Source organism: Anneissia japonica, unplaced genomic scaffold (assembly GCF_011630105.1).
Source record: "Anneissia japonica isolate Jap-2015-1 unplaced genomic scaffold, ASM1163010v1 scaffold69_len1423075_cov170, whole genome shotgun sequence".
NCBI classification, from domain to species: domain Eukaryota; kingdom Metazoa; phylum Echinodermata; class Crinoidea; order Comatulida; family Comatulidae; genus Anneissia; species Anneissia japonica.
Window position 1 is genome coordinate 118,242 of NW_022748202.1, and position 17,188 is coordinate 135,429.

Here is a 17,188-nt window from a genome sequence, read left to right on the forward strand (position 1 = left end):
TTCAGCGCACACACAGTGGCTATCACTCCAGGTCTCAAGTCTTGCGGTATTCCCCCAGAAATTGTGGCAACCTCCCGCACTCTTGCAAGCAAGAAGGAATCTCCTGAAAATTAACCTATTTCCGCAAAGTCATGATTTTGCATGTTTTCATTGCTTTATTAAATTTTCTCATGGAAGTCAGTGCCGTTGGGTATCAATATGTGTAGCAAAATAAAATGAAATGCGTTGAGAAGGCTCATTAACCAAAGCAGTGGCGGATTCATAGGGGCGGGAGAAGCCGGTCTGGGCTCCTAAGTATTTAAAAGTTATTTTTAATAAAATTGGGGCAGAAAAGAAAATAATATTTAAATTTAAGTCTGGCATGGCCATTTTCGGCAGGTGGTTCAGAGTCTGTCGACCCTTAATCTGTTAAAGTCTCTCCTTGCCACCACAGTCTCCTGTAATGACTTCCAACTTGGGACCCTGTGTTTATTTACATGTCACTTACAGTAACACATATGCAAATGCACACATTCTCTTTATCCTCTCCCTGTTAGAGTAATCTTTATTTAAATTATCTCAAAATTTAAATTAGAATTTGTTCAGGGTATTAAAGAAGTATTCATTATTTCCATTGTTTAAACTTCTATTTACTTTTATTCATTTTTTTTACCTATTTTTCACTTCTTTAATGATGAGTTAAATTACTGTAATGGATGATCAATGAAGATGATAATCAAATGTACATTTTCATTTTACTTGTTGATGTTTAAAGTTGTACATTTCTATTAATAAAGCCAAAAAAAAAATCTTTGTGTGGGCCACATTTTGGGAAAATTTTTAAAAATGGCTTGGTCGGTCGGAAAACTTTTTTTTAAACCAAAAATGTCTAGGCAAAGCTCATGAAAAAAAATATTGTTCATTCAGGCGTGGCCAACACAATATTTTTTTTTTATCTGGCTTACGGTAATATTGATGATAGTCAACTTTTTATCATAGGACTTTCAAAGGATGATTTCAGCCAGCTGTTGGTGGACTTTTCAAGATGGTATGATGGACTTGGACATGTCAATATGCTAAAAGTTTTGTACAACAACAGAGATCATGTGCCAATTTATAATGAATTAAGTGAGGCTACTAAGGTGATATCCTTGCTAAGTATGTTAATTGGTTCTGGGAATTTGAGTCCTACAAATCTCACTATCCTGTATGACACTATAAAAGTGACTGGACAATTTGGCTTCAACTCCAGAATTATACTTCCACTTATACAAAGAATCAGGGAACATGAAGTAACTAAATTCTCATGGTACAGACAGTTCCTGTTCAAGCTAGGAACGGTATTGACTGAAGATGATATAGTAGCGCTTGATGTAAGATATAACTTGCCCCTGTTAAAGAATTACAATGATAGCTGGCATTTGATTCTGGATCTAGAACAAAAGAATAAGCTTTGTGAAGAAAAGATTGATGATTTTATTGAAGGATTACCAAGTTGCTTGGCTGTGAAGTCTTTACTTGAAGGTATACTGCTGTTGTTTGTGAACTAATAGTTTTATATGATACTTTATAAATAAACAGATGGATGCACAATTGTTTTTAACCTTCCCTTTTTGACATTCAGATGCACATAGAGGTCATGTCAATGTACCTTATAAGTTCATTGTTATTAATATTGTTATAAATGCTAACATATTTAGCATGATATTTGTTACTTTGAGTAGCCAGTCCTATTCAAGGTATTTCCCATACTCCAGCCAGAGATTTGGCTTCATTAACTCACTTTCACCTCATCAGATATCATGGTTACTGCCATCTGCTGCCATGCATGACCCATACACATTGATGGTAAAAACAGTAAGGGCCTGTTCGAGCAAAAACGCCAACTGTATCCCGTTTATTTCACCGGGTAATCGCGCTGAGCACTCAGCGGGTCGTCGATCGTTCGAGCAAGTTTTAGCTCACGGTAAATACGTGTAATAAACGAAATTGCTCCGGAAGTAAATTTCAACTTATCCCATGGAACAACTCATTACTTGTTACTGCTGCTATAACCAAGGAGGTATACCTCCTTGCTATAACCGGCCCACGTACACACAGCGCGGCACGGTGGAACGATAATGTAGCCCAATAACTTATAATGGCTGGTTTAAAATCTTTACAGAGGCCAGTTTATTCAAGTTTATTTCTCAGAATAATGGTAAATCTACAAATCGATCGCGTAGCTATGCTACTAAATTTAGATTTCGTCGTGTATGGGTAAGGAGGCGAAGGAGAGCTGCAACCACGCCTGCGCCGTAACCTATTGAATTTCGTGCTGGGCTGTGGACAAAACATTTAGGAAAACAATTAAGTTTGATTTATCATCGCCTCCAGCTCCATGGTCATTCCATACACGGTATTCTACCCAGCAATTTGGTGGTCCAGATGGTAAGGTAATTAGACTAGTGTCCGAGCGGTTTTAGAAAGTTTGTACCGGTGAATTAACTGGTAAATCGCACAGATATTTTTTCGCTCGAATGGGCCCTAAGGCCTTCATAAAGTATGCACTCAAGAATCTCAGGCAGATCAAGTTGTCTTATGGTGGATCAGGGTTTTTTTTTATATATGCAGATCTTTCTACATGTGCAAACTTTACAGCATGTCTATTAGATCTGTAAAGGCTTATACCGACGTTCCGCAAACCGCAAACTATAGTTCGCGGCCCAAATTTCACGGCCGCGAAACATTTTTGGAGGGCCGCGAAGCCGTCTGGAAATTAAAAAAAAAATTAAAATAACAAATAGACGTTTTGTCATGGAGAAAATAGTTCTTAATAAAGCCGCTTCATTATTACAGCGAATACATCATTTGCAAATGCTGCTAAAGTGCCAGATGCCAGATAACTATTTGAGTTATAAGCGGTTTTTGTGTCTATGTCCCTTTGGGAGCTAGACACTATGTTATCGTGTAGTATTAACCCTAAGATCGAGTAAATCCGGTATGGAGGAATGATGGGATGAGTCATGAGCTAAAGATAAAAATAAATATAAGACCTGTCCTAGAATGATCACTACATTAAACAACACCACACATTTCTTGATAACCGAACACCCATCCCATGTGGATACTTTATTACTAAACATAATACCTGTATTATAAAGGTAGTCTTTCAAAGTTGCGGAGTAACAGAGTGTACGTAAAAGTTTTTGGAAGAAGGAGAAAGCTATGACGTGTGTGGCTGAACCGTTTTTGGTTGAATCATGGTAGAAAAAAAAAAACAATCAACAATTGTCGGGGGTGGAGGGAACACAAATGTACGGCATTATTTATTTTATAAAATAATATTTAATTTATATGCAATGAAATTTTCTCACTGAGAGAACAGATGTCAAAATATTGTATATACATGGATGCTTCATCATCAAAAGTTGGTCCCTTTCGCAGCTGGGCTGCTGGGCCGTGCCTTGGTGCCCGGAATCATAAATAAGCCGTGAAGTGAAAATTTTGCGGAATGCTGGTTTATACAATGATTCTTGTATGAACTTTTTTCCGCTGGCCTTTTAAACTAAGGATATATTACCTATACAGTACAGTACTTATTCACTTTTATCTACATCAACCAATTAGACACCATATAAAGTTTATCTTACATACCTAAAACTTATATCACTTTATTCATTCACTTAAATTTTCAACAAGTGCAGGGAACCAAGAAGACATAAGCCAGTAAGGTTGCGCCGAACTAATCTCATATCTTGGTACAGTATACAGACTACACTCTGCTTTTATTATTTGCATTTTCAATTTCTCTTTCTTTTTACAGGTATTAAAGAAGCATCAACATCAAATAGAGCAAAAGTAAATGAAGGTATGTAGGTGCATTAATTAAAATTTATTTAAGCAGCTCTTTATACAATAAATGGAGTAATTTAGTAGTATTCAAATGAGGCCAAATAAAATAAATTGTTCGTTTGCCCATCTTTTTTTAAAAATGATAAATAGGGGTGGGTGGAAAAAGTTTTTTTTTAATTTTATTTTTTTTTAAATACTTGTCAGATAGAATAAAAATAACCCAGAGGCCTAGAATGGCAATATCTTACATCAGACAACAACTTTAGACTAATTTGTAGTGCATCTGGTTAAAAATAGATTCACTCACATTTTTTTTAATTTGTGAAGAAAAAAGCTAAAAAAAACTTAATTTTTTTTGTTTTTCCACCCCTACTTTTTAGAGTGAGTTAGGGGCAGGTGGAAGAGGGGAAACAAACAATTTTTTTTGTTTATTTTTTTTGGCCTGATGCTCGACAATTCATGAACTCTTAATCTTTTGTCTATCATTAGTTGGACAAGCTTTTCTGTATGCCACTTGAGGTTGTCAGTTTAAGATATAATTTGCCATTCCAACCAAATGTATTGTGATTTCAGCTCCTGATATTGTGATATTGGTCACACGTTTTAATACCATAAAGCATAATAACCCCTCCCCTTATGACTCCATCAAGGGATTTACTTTGAACCCCAGCTAGAGGACTTAGGCAGCCCTTTTATGTCTGAGAATGCCATTCCTGGCCATCTGGAGGTGCCATAATCATAAATTTTCTTACCTCATCCCCAACCCTTGTGGTGCTAATGTGGTCTAAACACTACATCTGTGAAATTAACTCAGGGCACCCTCTATTTTGAATTTCTTGATCCGCCACTTATTGTGATCATGCTTATTTCAAAAAGAACACAGACACAAATGCATAAACCAATGCACTTAATGAAACCTACAGAATTAAAAAAACTCTTAAAGTCAGGCTCCGGAGGAAAAAATTTTTCGATATGTTGTAAAACTGATTTTTCTAAGACAGAAAAAAGTTGTTTGACGAAAAAACTGGGGAACGGTGAATGAGATACAGATTTTTAATATTTAAAAACTGGGGGAATAAGGTGTAAAATTGGGTGGTTACGCCCCTTTTTCCCCCAGTTTTTAGATATTAAAAAATCTGTATCTCATTCACCGTTCCCCAGTTTTTCGTCAAACAACTTTTTTCTGTCTTAGAAAAATCAGTTCTACAACATATCAAAAATTTGTTTTCCTCCGGAGCCTGATTATCAAATTTTTGTAGACACAGCTCAATATAAATCCATATTTTATATTAATTGATGGGAAAATAATGATTTTACCGTTGTTTTTCATCGAAATAGTAACTGTTTTCTAGGCGTATGTGTTTATTACCGAATTTGCTAGCCGTAGAATCTTAGTTGTTTTACAGTGTTAGACCATCATGTTCTTTATTGGAACAAATCGTGATGTTAAAACCTGTAGTTCTATTTAAATTAAAAAGTAAAGTAAAATGGATCTCTATGTTTTCATTCATAATCTTATTGTATAATTTTAATGTTCAGGCATTTCCTATTTTTTTTTCCATTCTCTTCCATACATATAAATTAGATATAAAATTCAAAACAATTAACTCATGGAGCTTAAATATATCTAAAATTTAAGTTTCTAAAATGAAGGTGCAGAATTAGCTCTAAAACTTTAAAATGTGATGTATCTGGCACACATTTTTTGAAAATATGATGATTTTATATAAAATTGATGAGTACTGTTTAATTCGACTGTGAAAGCTTTACTGTAAGGTATGGTTTGCAAAAGGAGAATTTTGCCAATTTTAAACTGATTTATTGCAATTTATTTAATTAATTGACTTTAAAACCATTTGTTTGATGGAGTTACATTAATAAATATTCATTACATACAGTCTAGTGGTCTAGTTTGTAAATCATGCTCAATCTACTACAACTGTAGGAACCCTCTTTATCTTGGTATCTTTATTCAATTTTCAAAATCAAAATTATAAAAAAAGAAATCCATAGCAGCCAAAGGCTGACTTGAGGATTTTATTTACAATTAAAAATTTACAAAAACATTATTAAAAATTACAGTTCAATTAAACAAAATTACAATTCCATTATACAAAATTAGTTAAAGCTTTACACAAGAAAAATCAAAAACAAACACAAAAAAAATAAATAAATAAAAAAAAAAACAAGCACAGGTTTAACAAGACAAACATCAAACAGACATAAAAGAGACTGAAGTTAAATGAAGGTGTGTAATAAGTAATGGATAATAAAATTAACATGATATAAATAGTTGGTAGCTTCAGTTATAGTATTTACATCAATATTCGTTATACAATAGCCATGCTAGTCCTGTCATTTCTGACAAAGAAATCCGTTTTTAACTACAAAAGTAGATACTACTATGAGAAAATCCTTAGTATACATGTGAAATGAAAATCTACTAATGAAACAGCCTATTAGTGTCTACAGAAATAGGGCTTTTTTGTCTGCTAACTGTCTATATCTCCTAAAATATTTTGGTATGGGCATCGAGCCACCACTTCACCTTTGCAGCCCCGGTGTCAAAAGAGCAGTACTAATTAAAAAGTATATCTTAGGTGTTATAAATGTAAATACTTAATTAAATATCTGTAGTTGGTTTGATACAATAACAAATTTGTTTTGTTTTCTTGGTTTTGTACAGAAGTTTTTTTTTTGATTTAATGTTTGAAACATAAACACAATTTTGACTTTCTACACAGGTAATGAATTTGGATTACAATCATCAACAAAGCCCTTAGATTTGCCAAGCAAAGAAGGTATGGATATAAAAACAGATTTATTCATTAATTCTTTGTTATTTAATAAGAGAAAATATTAGTAGTAACTATGGTATGTGCAGGGCATATGCTTCATTGTTAACTATGACAAATATGCCATGTTGAAATTTAGTTAATGTTATTGTAGCTGCTATGATCAGAAAATATAACTGGAGTTGTAGTAAATTCCAGTCAGTTCACACACAAGCACTAAATACCAGTACTCAAAAACTAGTCATTTATGCTGAAAATGGGGATGAGGATATTAATGATGATCATATGGTGATGGATGATGGTAAGTTGACTCTACAGGGAGAAATTGCTAATTTTGTGAATGTGGATTTAGCACTATTTGTATGTAAATCCAAAAATGGAAATGAAATATGAGTATAATGAACTGAAAATGGATTAGTCAATAAAATATTGTTTTTAAATATAAAATACATGTAAATGAAATATAATACTACTTTACGAATAGTGAGATAAAAATATGTTAATGATTATTCAGTAGTGTCAAATAGCTAAATGACTATACAATGCTAATGTGAGCATAAATGTATAATATGAAAATAAATACTTCTCAAATTAAAAAATATCTCTATATAAGTAATAGCAGAATTATATTATTGTTGTTTGATTCTCTATTCCAGACATAATTATCAAAGATTTCTTGATGAAAACGCAACAACAAATATATAGAGATTTAAAAAGAATGACACCATCAATCTGGCATAAAAATCATGTTGTAGATATTGCAGAAACGTTTACTGAACTCATCTTACATCAGTCAACAAGAAAAGGCAATAGAGAACCAAAAGACAAAGAAAAAAAAGAAAAAAACAAAGAAGAAAAAGATGAAGAGTATACAGGTGAAGAGCATACCAAGGAAGAAGAACATATAGAACAAGAACAAGTCAAGTCGACATGTATAATGGAGCCAGGTAAACCTGCATCATTAACAGAGGTATTAGATCTTATTAAATCAACAGATGCATGTAAGGTATTAATAACAGGGAAGGGAGGAATGGGCAAGACTACTCTCCTTAAATATATTGCTTATCAGTGGGCTACTGATGATGAACATGTCTTTGCTGATAAATTACTGTTTATGATGAATATCAGGGAAATTAAAACATGTGTAAAGTTCTTGGACATGATTGTGAAAAAAATGGATTCAAACGGAATAATTATAAAGAATGATTTGAATGATAATTCTGTTGAAAATTTCCTGGTCAAACATGACAATGAAATAGTAATTTTGTTAGATGGATATGATGAGTTAGAAAGGGATGCTAAAGACCCATTAGATCTATTTAAAGGAACTGAATTGCAAAAAAGCACTGTGGTGATAACATCTCGACCTGACAACACAGCTGATTTGGTTAAATCTTGTGATGTACACATTGAAGTAAAGGGATTCAGTCCAGGAAACATAAAGAAATATATTCACAAGCATTTTAAATCAATTGGTGCAACTGAAGTTGGTGAATTGCTAATAAAAGAGTTCAGATTTGATTCAGAGTATACAATGTATTGGGGTGGTGATCACAAACAAGCGTTTGAATTGTGTTCATCTCCACTGTTATTGCTTCATATTTGCACCATATGGAAACAAATACGTCTTCTTCCCACATACTTGCCAGATCTCTTCAAGGAAATCATTTGTTGTACTTTAAATCAATACCTAAACAGGACTGGCAACGTGACTGCAATTACTAACTTTGACAGAATTCCAGATCAATATATGTCTGCCCTTTTAGCTTTAGGAGAATGTATGTATGAAGGACTAAAGAAAAATGCACTATCTATTGACAAATATGTTTTGTCAGAGATGGCAAATAATAAAAAACTAGTAAATTTAGCACTGAATTTTGGATTTGTTTATGAAGATACCCCTGTTGATCCAGGTGACACAAGGGAGATGTACACACCTCCGCAGAAGTTAATTTCAGAGGCACTAGCCGGGCTGTTCCTGTCTGCACGAATTCAGAAAGGGAGTGCAGGGTTTTACTTGGCTAATCAAATTCAGGAAGATAATTTGAAAGCAGAGGAGTATGAGGTGATAAGATCTAATAAATATCTACATATGACAAGAGTGTTTACAGTAGGATTTCTTGGTGCTAAAGCTGGTAAATTGCTAAAACATTGGTTCTTAAAGAGGGCCTCAAATTTGTGCTCAATAGCACAATGTTTCAGACATGTGAAAGATGAACATAAACACCATGTACTGCAGGAATTGGATAACAACAGTGAAATGAAAGCATGCTGTGAGCAAATATGTCAGTCATTCAGAAGAATTCATAATGACGACGACATCAAAAATATGCATTTATTCAAACTTATGTGTTACATTCAATGTGATTATGGGAAAATAAAATATCAACTTGAACAGGCAGCAATCTTTAATATAGATACATCCAGTGAAGAGTCTTTAAGAATTTCATGCAGAGATTTTGTACACAGCTCAGTTGTAGTACAAGGAAGTTGGCCAACTCATAATTTTTTTAAATATATTTCGAATTGGGGAGATTCAAGAATCAATATTCTTTCCACTGCAATGAAAAATATAGATATGACATATAATCTAAGCTATATTGACTTCAAAGTAAATTCTTCAGTCTTAATTCATTTCTTAAATTATGCAAGAAACTTATCTACCATAACACACTGTATAACTTCTGTACTCCGTGAAGCTATAAATGAATTACACAGAAGTCACACAAAGTTGAAATTAACAAAACTGGCTATTGAAGATATATGTGATAATGATGTAGGTTTATTAGAAAAACTGTTTGAAGTGGCTCCTGAACTAAAATATTTAGAGGTAGCCAGATGTAAACCATCAGGCAGTATTATTAAAATGGTGATGTATTGTTATAGGATGAATGTAACAGTGATAATCAACATGGGGGGTAACCTGAGCCAAAGTAACCTTTCAGATATTGATAGTGAATCACTTGCAGCATTAATATGGATAGTTAGTCAGTCTAGCAATTATCCTGGTTATGCACACAATTGTACTTTCAAGTGGAGGAATTATTCTCTTACAGCTGATAACCTACAAAGGCTGGTTGAATCAGGTGTAAGTATGAGACTGATTTGGAAAAAGATAGATTTGGGTAAGGTTAACCTATCTTTAGTCAGTGGTAGAACATTAGCTTGCCTTTTTAAAATCTCCCCATACCTGAGCCATATTGACATGAGATATTGCAGTTTATCCAGCAGTACTGTTAATGAAATGATGGAGGAATGTGGTAGGATGAATGTAGCATTAGTAGAAAAAAATCTTATTCTAAAGGGCAATGACCTATCAGATATTGATGGTAAATCACTTGCAGAGTTAGTCGGGGTAGTCAATACACAGTATAGACCTTTCAAGTGGAGGAATTATTCTCTTTCAGCTGATAACCTACAACAGCTGGTTGAATCAGGTGTAAATATGAGACTGGATTGGAAAATGATAGATTTGAGTAAGATTAACCTATCTTCAATCAGTGGTACAACATTAGCTTGCCTTGTTAAGATTTCTCCAGACCTGAGCCATATTGACATGAGTCATTGTAGTTTATCGGGCAGTATTGTTAATGAAATGATAGAGAAATGTGGTAGGATGCACGTAGTATTGAAAGACAACATGCTTAAACTAAAGGGCAATGACCTTTCATGTATTGATAGTAAATCACTTGCAGAGTTAGTCAGACTAATTCATCCTTATGATAATAAGCATTATGGTGTTAATGAACCTTTCACATGGAGTGATTATTCTCTTTCAGCTGATAACCTACAAAAGTTGGTTGAATCAGTAGGTGTAAATATGAGACTGAATTGGAAAACGATAGATTTGAGTAAGATTAATCTATCTTCAATCAGTGGAAAAACATTAGCTTACCTTTTTAAAATCTCCCCAGACCTCAGCCATATCAACATGAGTTATTGCAGTTTATCAGTCAGTATTGATGAAATGATAAAGGAATGTGGTAGGATATTGAAAGACAACATGCTTGGGTTAAAGGGCAATGACCTTTCAGATATTGATGGTAAATCACTTGCAGAGTTAGTCAGAGTAATTCATCTTCCTTATGATTGTGCTAATAAACCTTTCAGATGGAGTGATTATTCTCTTTCAGCTGATAACCTACAACAGCTGGTTGAATCAGGTGTAAATATGAGACTGAATTGGAAAAGGATAGATTTGAGTAAGATTAACCTATCTTCAGTCCGTGGTAGAACATTAGCTTGCCTTTTTAGGATCTCCCCAGGCCTGAGCCATATTGACATGGGTTATTGCAGTTTATCAGTCAGTATTGTTAATGAATTGATGGAGGAATGTGGTAGGATGTTGAAAGACAACATGCTTGGACTAAAGGGCAATGACCTATCAGATATTGATGGTAAATCACTTGCAGAGTTAGTCAGGGTTGTCAATACACAGTATGAAATTTTCAGATGGAGTGATTATTCTCTTTCAGCTGATAACCTACAACAGCTGGTTGAATTAGGTGTAAATATGAGACTGAATTGGAAAAAGATAGATTTGAGTGAGATTAATCTATCTTCAATCAGTGGTAGAAAATTAGCTTGCCTTGTTAAAATCTCCCCAGACCTGATCCATATTAACATGAGTTATTGCAGTTTATCAGTCAGTATTGTTAATGAAATGATGGAGGAATGTGGTAGGATGTTGAAAGACAACATGCTTGGACTACAGGGCAATGACCTTTCAGATATTGATGATAAATCACTTGCTGAGTTGGCCAGGGTAGTCAATAAACAGCATAATCCTTTCAGATGGAGTGATTATTCTCTTTCAGTTGATAACCTACAAAAGCTAGTTGAATCAGGTGTAAATATGAGACTGAGACTGAATTGGAAAAGGATAGATTTGAGTAAGATTAACCTATCTTCAGTCAGTGGTAGAACATTAGCTTGCTTTTTTAAGATCTCCCCAGGCCTGAGCCATATTGACATGGGTTATTGCAGTTTATCAGGCAGTATTGTTAATGAATTGATGGAGGAATGTGGTAGGATATTGAAAGACAGCATGCTTGAAATAAAGGGCAACGACCTATCAGATATTGATGGTAAATCGCTTGCAGAGTTAGTCAGGGTTGTCAGTAGACACTATGAATCTTTCAGATGGAGTGATTATTCTCTTTCAGCTGATAACCTACAAAAGCTGGTTGAATCAGGTGTAAATATGAGACTGAGACTGAATTGGAAAATGATAGATTTGAGTAATATTAACCTATCTTCAATAAGTGGTAGAACATTAGCTTGCCTTTTTAAGATCTCCCCATACCTGATCTATATTGACATGAGTCATTGTAGTTTATCAGACAGTATTGTTAATGAAATGATAGAGAAATGTGGTAGGATGAATGTAGTATTGAAAGACAAAATGCTTAAACTAAAGGGCAGTGACCTTTCATGTATTGATAGTAAATCACTTGCAGAGTTAGTCAGACTAATTAATCTTTTTGAAAATAAGCATAGTGGTATTAAGTATCCTTTCACATGGAGTGATTATTCTCTTTCAGTTGATAACCTACAAAAGCTGGTTGAATCAGTAGGTGTAAATATGAGACTGAATTGGACAGCGATAGATTTGAGTAAGATTAATCTATCTTCAATCAGTGGAAGAACATTAGCATACCTTTTTAAGATCTCCCCAGACCTCAGCCATATCAACATGAGTCATTGCAGTTTATCAGTCAGTATTGTTAATGAAATGATAGAGGAATGTGGTAGTATATTGAAATACAAAATGCTTGGGTTAAAGGGCAATGACCTTTCAGATATTGATGGTAAATCACTTGTAGAGTTAATCAGAGTAATTCATCCTTATGATAAGCATTATGGTTATATTGAACCTTTCAGATGGAGGGATTATTCTCTATCAGCTGATAACCTACAACAGCTGGTTGAATCAGGTGTAAATATGAGACTGAGACTGAATTGGAAAATGATAGATTTGAGTAAGATTAACCTATCTTCAGTCAGTGGTAGAACATTAGCTTGCCTTTTTAAGATCTCCCCAGGCCTGAGCCATATTGACATGGGTTATTGCAGTTTATCAGTCAGTATCTGTCTCTTATGTATTGTTAATGAATTGATGGAGGAATGTGGTAGGATGTTGAAAGACAACATGCTTGGACTAGAGGGCAATGACCTATCAGATATTGATGGTAAATCACTTGCAGAGTTAGTCAGGGTTGTCAATAAACCCTATGAATCTTTCAGATGGAGTGATTATTCTCTATCAGCTGATAACCTACAAAATCTGGTTGAATCAGGTGTAAATATGAGACTGACACTGCATTGGAAAAGGATAGATTTGAGTAAGATTAACCTATCTTCAATCAGTGGAAGAACATTAGCTTGCCTTGTTAAAATCTCCCCAGACCTGATCCATATTGACATGGGTTATTGCAGTTTATCAGTCAGTATTGTTAATGAAATGATGGAGGAATGTGGTAGGATGTTGAAAGACAACATGCTTGGACTAAAGGGCAATGACCTTTCAGATATTGATGGTAAATCGATTGCAGAGTTAGTCAGAGTAATATATCATCCTTATGCTGATTGTGCTCATGAACCTTTCAGATGGAGTGATTATTCTCTTTCAGCTGATAACCTACAACAGCTGGTTGAATCAGGTGTAAATATGAGACTGACACTGAATAGGACAATGATAGATTTGAGTAAGATTAACCTATCTTCAGTCAGTGGTAGAACATTAGCTTGCCTTTTTAAGATCTCCCCAGGCCTGAGCCATATTGACCTAGGTTATTGCAGTTTATCAGTCAGTATTGTTAATGAATTGATGGAGGAATGTGGTAGGATGTTGAAAGGCAACATGCTTGGACTAAAGGGCAATGACCTATCAGATATTGATGGTAAATCACTTGCAGAGTTAGTCAGGGTAGTCTATACACAGTATAAACCTTTCATTTGGAGTGATTATTCTCTATCAGCTGATAACCTACAAAAGCTGGTTGAATCGGGTGTAAATATGAGACTGACACTGCATTGGAAAACGATAGATTTGAGTAAGATTAATCTATCTTCAATCAGTGGAAGAACATTAGCTTACCTTTTTAAGATCTCCCCAGACCTATTCCATATCAACATGAGTCATTGCAGTTTATCAGTCAGTATTGTTAATGAAATGATAGAGGAATGTGGTAGGATATTGAAATACAACATGCTTGGGTTAAAGGGCAATGACCTTTCAGATATTGATGGTAAATCTCTTGTAGAGTTAGTCAGAGTAATTCATCCTTATGATAAGCATTATGTTTATATTGAACCTTTCAGATGGAGGGATTATTCTCTATCAGCTGATAACCTACAAAAGCTGGTTGAATCAGGTGTAAATATGAGACTGAGACTGAATTGGAAAATGATAGATTTGAGTAAGATTAACCTATCTTCAGTCAGTGGTAGAACATTAGCTTGCCTTTTTAAGATCTCCCCGGGCCTGAGCCATATTGACATGGGTTATTGCAGTTTATCAGTCAGTATTGTTAATGAATTGATGGAGGAATGTGGTAGGATGTTGAAAGACAACATGCTTGGACTAGAGGGCAATGACCTATCAGATATTGATGGTAAATCACTTGCAGAGTTAGTCAGGGTTGTCAATAAAGCCTATGAATCTTTCAGATGGAGTGATTATTCTCTATCAGCTGATAACCTACAAAATCTGGTTGAATCAGGTGTAAATATGAGACTGACACTGAATTGGAAAAGGATAGATTTGAGTAAGATTAACCTATCTTCAATCAGTGGAAGAACATTAGCTTGCCTTGTTAAAATCTCCCCAGACCTGATCCATATTGACCTAGGTTATTGCAGTTTATCAGTCAGTATTGTTAATGAAATGATGGAGGAATGTGGTAGGATGTTGAAAGACAACATGCTTGGACTAAAGGGCAATGACCTTTCAGATATTGATGGTAAATCGCTTGCAGAGTTAGTCAGAGTAATTCATCATCCTTATGCTGATTGTGCTAATGAACCTTTCAGATGGAGTGATTATTCTCTTTCAGCTGATAACCTACAACAGCTGGTTGAATCAGGTGTAAATATGAGACTGACACTGAATTGGAAAATGATAGATTTGAGTAAGATTAACCTATCTTCAGTCAGTGGTAGAACATTAGCTTGCCTTTTTAAGATCTCCCCAGGCCTGAGCCATATTGACATGGGTTATTGCAGTTTATCAGTCAGTATTGTTAATGAAATGAATGAGGAATGTGGTAGGATGAATGTAGTATTGAAAGACAACATGCTTAGACTAGAGGGCAATGATCTTTCATGTATTGATGGTAAATCACTTGCAGAGTTAGGGTAATTTTTCAGCCTTATGATGATGATGATAATTATAAATATGAACTTTTTTCTTGGAGTGATTATTCTCTTACAGCTGATAACCTTGAAAAGCTGGTTGAATCAGTAGGTGTAGATATGAGACTGAATTGGAAAAGGAAAAATTTGAGTAAGATTAACCTATCTTCAGTCAGTGGTAGAACATTAGCTTACCTTTTAAGATTTTCCCAGATCTGAGCCATTTTGACATGAGCAACGTGACCACTCACAATTTTTGATATACCCAATGACTGGGTCGAAATTACCCAAGATTCAGTAAAAATTGCCCAAAATTACCCAAGCTTCCTGAAAATGCATTAAAATTTGAAAAATACGTGTTTTTCGCATGTATAGTTTCCCTTTTAGTTCAATTTATAAACCATTTTTTATTGTAATTGTTTGTGTTAATTATTAAAATTAATATTCATGGTAATAATATGGATAGAAAAATACGCCCTCAGTCGGCCAGTGTTATCAGTGTAGATCAGTGATCAAGTTTTATTAATAATAATAATAATAATAATTTATTTGGAATCTTCACTTTTATAACATTGGCACACTTCCTCTGAAGGTGCGTCCAAAAAGAAAACCAAATTAACAAGTAAAAAGCAAGTCAGAAAAATTAAGACCATTAACAAAGAGTTATTAACAACAAGACCTACAAAAATAAAGATTATTAGATGAAATATATAAATAAAAAACAGAGAATATTAACACACAATACAAAGTTACAAATTTTACATTTTTAAGATTTTATAAAAAAAAAAAATCACAATACAAAGGATCACTAACTATAATATTAGCAATGTGAAACACAATCCATAGCCTACAGTACTTCAAACATTTTTAAGGGAAGATCTTCTTTTCCATGCTTTACAAATGAAATCTTTACAAAATTTGTCGAATAATCCATATGAGTCATCTTCGTATGTAAGTGATGTGTTACCAATAATAAACATAAATTTTGTGCTATTATCACTATTACAGAATTTGACCCATGTTCTGCTTAGACCATTGCAATTTAGGGCATTTTCAAATAGATTGTATTCTTCAATTCTAATATCTTCATATGCCTCACAATCAAAAATAAAATGAAAACTGTCTTCAAGAACGTTAAGTGAACACAAAGTACAATTACCATTAACATAACTTGAAGCCCATTTATAAGTTCGCCCATCCAATGGTAATGCATTTGATCTTAATTTAAATTTTAGACTAACAGCATAGAATTGAAGAATAAAATCTAATAATAGCATTATTATGTAACGCATTAATTAGGTAAGATCAATGGCAATGATAATCACAAATAAACAATTCTGAACCAACCCATGTTTTTATTTATTTATTTATTTGAACATACACCTTCGAAACGGTGGCACTCAACAATAATTGGTGCGTTCTCAAAGTAAATGAAATAAAAGGTACAAAAACAATACAAAAATAGTTAGTAGTAGTTAGTAGTACTAGGTAGTAGTAGTAAAAAAAAACATCTGTATTAAGTATAGAAGGCCTACCAGAGATAAAAAGTTTAAAATGCCATGTTTATAGCAATTAACAGTCAATTAACAATGTTATGTGCACTTCGTTGAGTTTTGCTTACTTGAATGGACTGAAATATACTTTGTTACTTCTTAATTCTTCCTCTATGACAAAAATATTTAATTGGTCACGCTGGACATGAGTCATTGCAGTTTATCAGGCAGTATTGTTAATGAAATGATAAAGGAATGTGGTAGGATGAATGTAGTATTGGAAGACAACATGCTTGATTTGGAGGGTAATGGCCTCTCAGCAAGACAATTGCTCCTGCCGAATGTAGGTAAGAATGGCCCCGGAAAAAATGGCCCAGGAAAAAATGGCCCAGAAAAAATGGCCCCGGTAAAAATGGGCCCAGTAAAAATAGCCCCAAATGACGAAGTGGGTAAAAATGGCCCCAATGAAAAAATTCAGTAATAGAAATGATATATTTTTTGTAAATCTTCAAATATTTAAATACAATAATAAGCAAGAATTGAATCAATAACAAATACAGTTACACAACAGATGCAAATAATGTACTGAGAGATTATCAGAAGACAACGGCCATTGAACATTTTTTGACAGTTGAAATAAGTTTTAAAAACGTTATTCCACTAACAAAGTAGAGGAATGACATACATACAGTACTTCAACTACCAAAATATGCAACTCATAGATAACCACAA

At 34.0% G+C, this 17,188-nt stretch overlaps 2 protein-coding genes across 2 annotated transcripts; both read left to right on the forward strand.

Annotated features, from left to right (window-relative positions):
• The first annotated feature begins 982 nt into the window (after positions 1–982).
• Positions 983–10,777, forward strand: LOC117120748. The gene is made up of 5 exons (XM_033265828.1): positions 983–1,503; positions 3,785–3,829; positions 6,558–6,614; positions 7,265–10,219; positions 10,719–10,777. The coding sequence occupies exons 1-5, from the start codon at positions 1,053–1,055 to the stop codon at positions 10,775–10,777; spliced, it is 3,567 nt and encodes a 1,188-aa protein (XP_033121719.1). The 5' UTR covers positions 983–1,052.
• A 1,351-nt stretch (positions 10,778–12,128) lies between these two features.
• Positions 12,129–15,244, forward strand: LOC117120779. The gene is made up of 2 exons (XM_033265866.1): positions 12,129–12,673; positions 13,400–15,244. Exons 1-2 carry the CDS (start codon positions 12,193–12,195, stop codon positions 14,968–14,970), a joined length of 2,052 nt encoding a protein of 683 aa, XP_033121757.1. The 5' UTR covers positions 12,129–12,192; the 3' UTR covers positions 14,971–15,244.
• Positions 15,245–17,188: the final 1,944 nt, after the last annotated feature.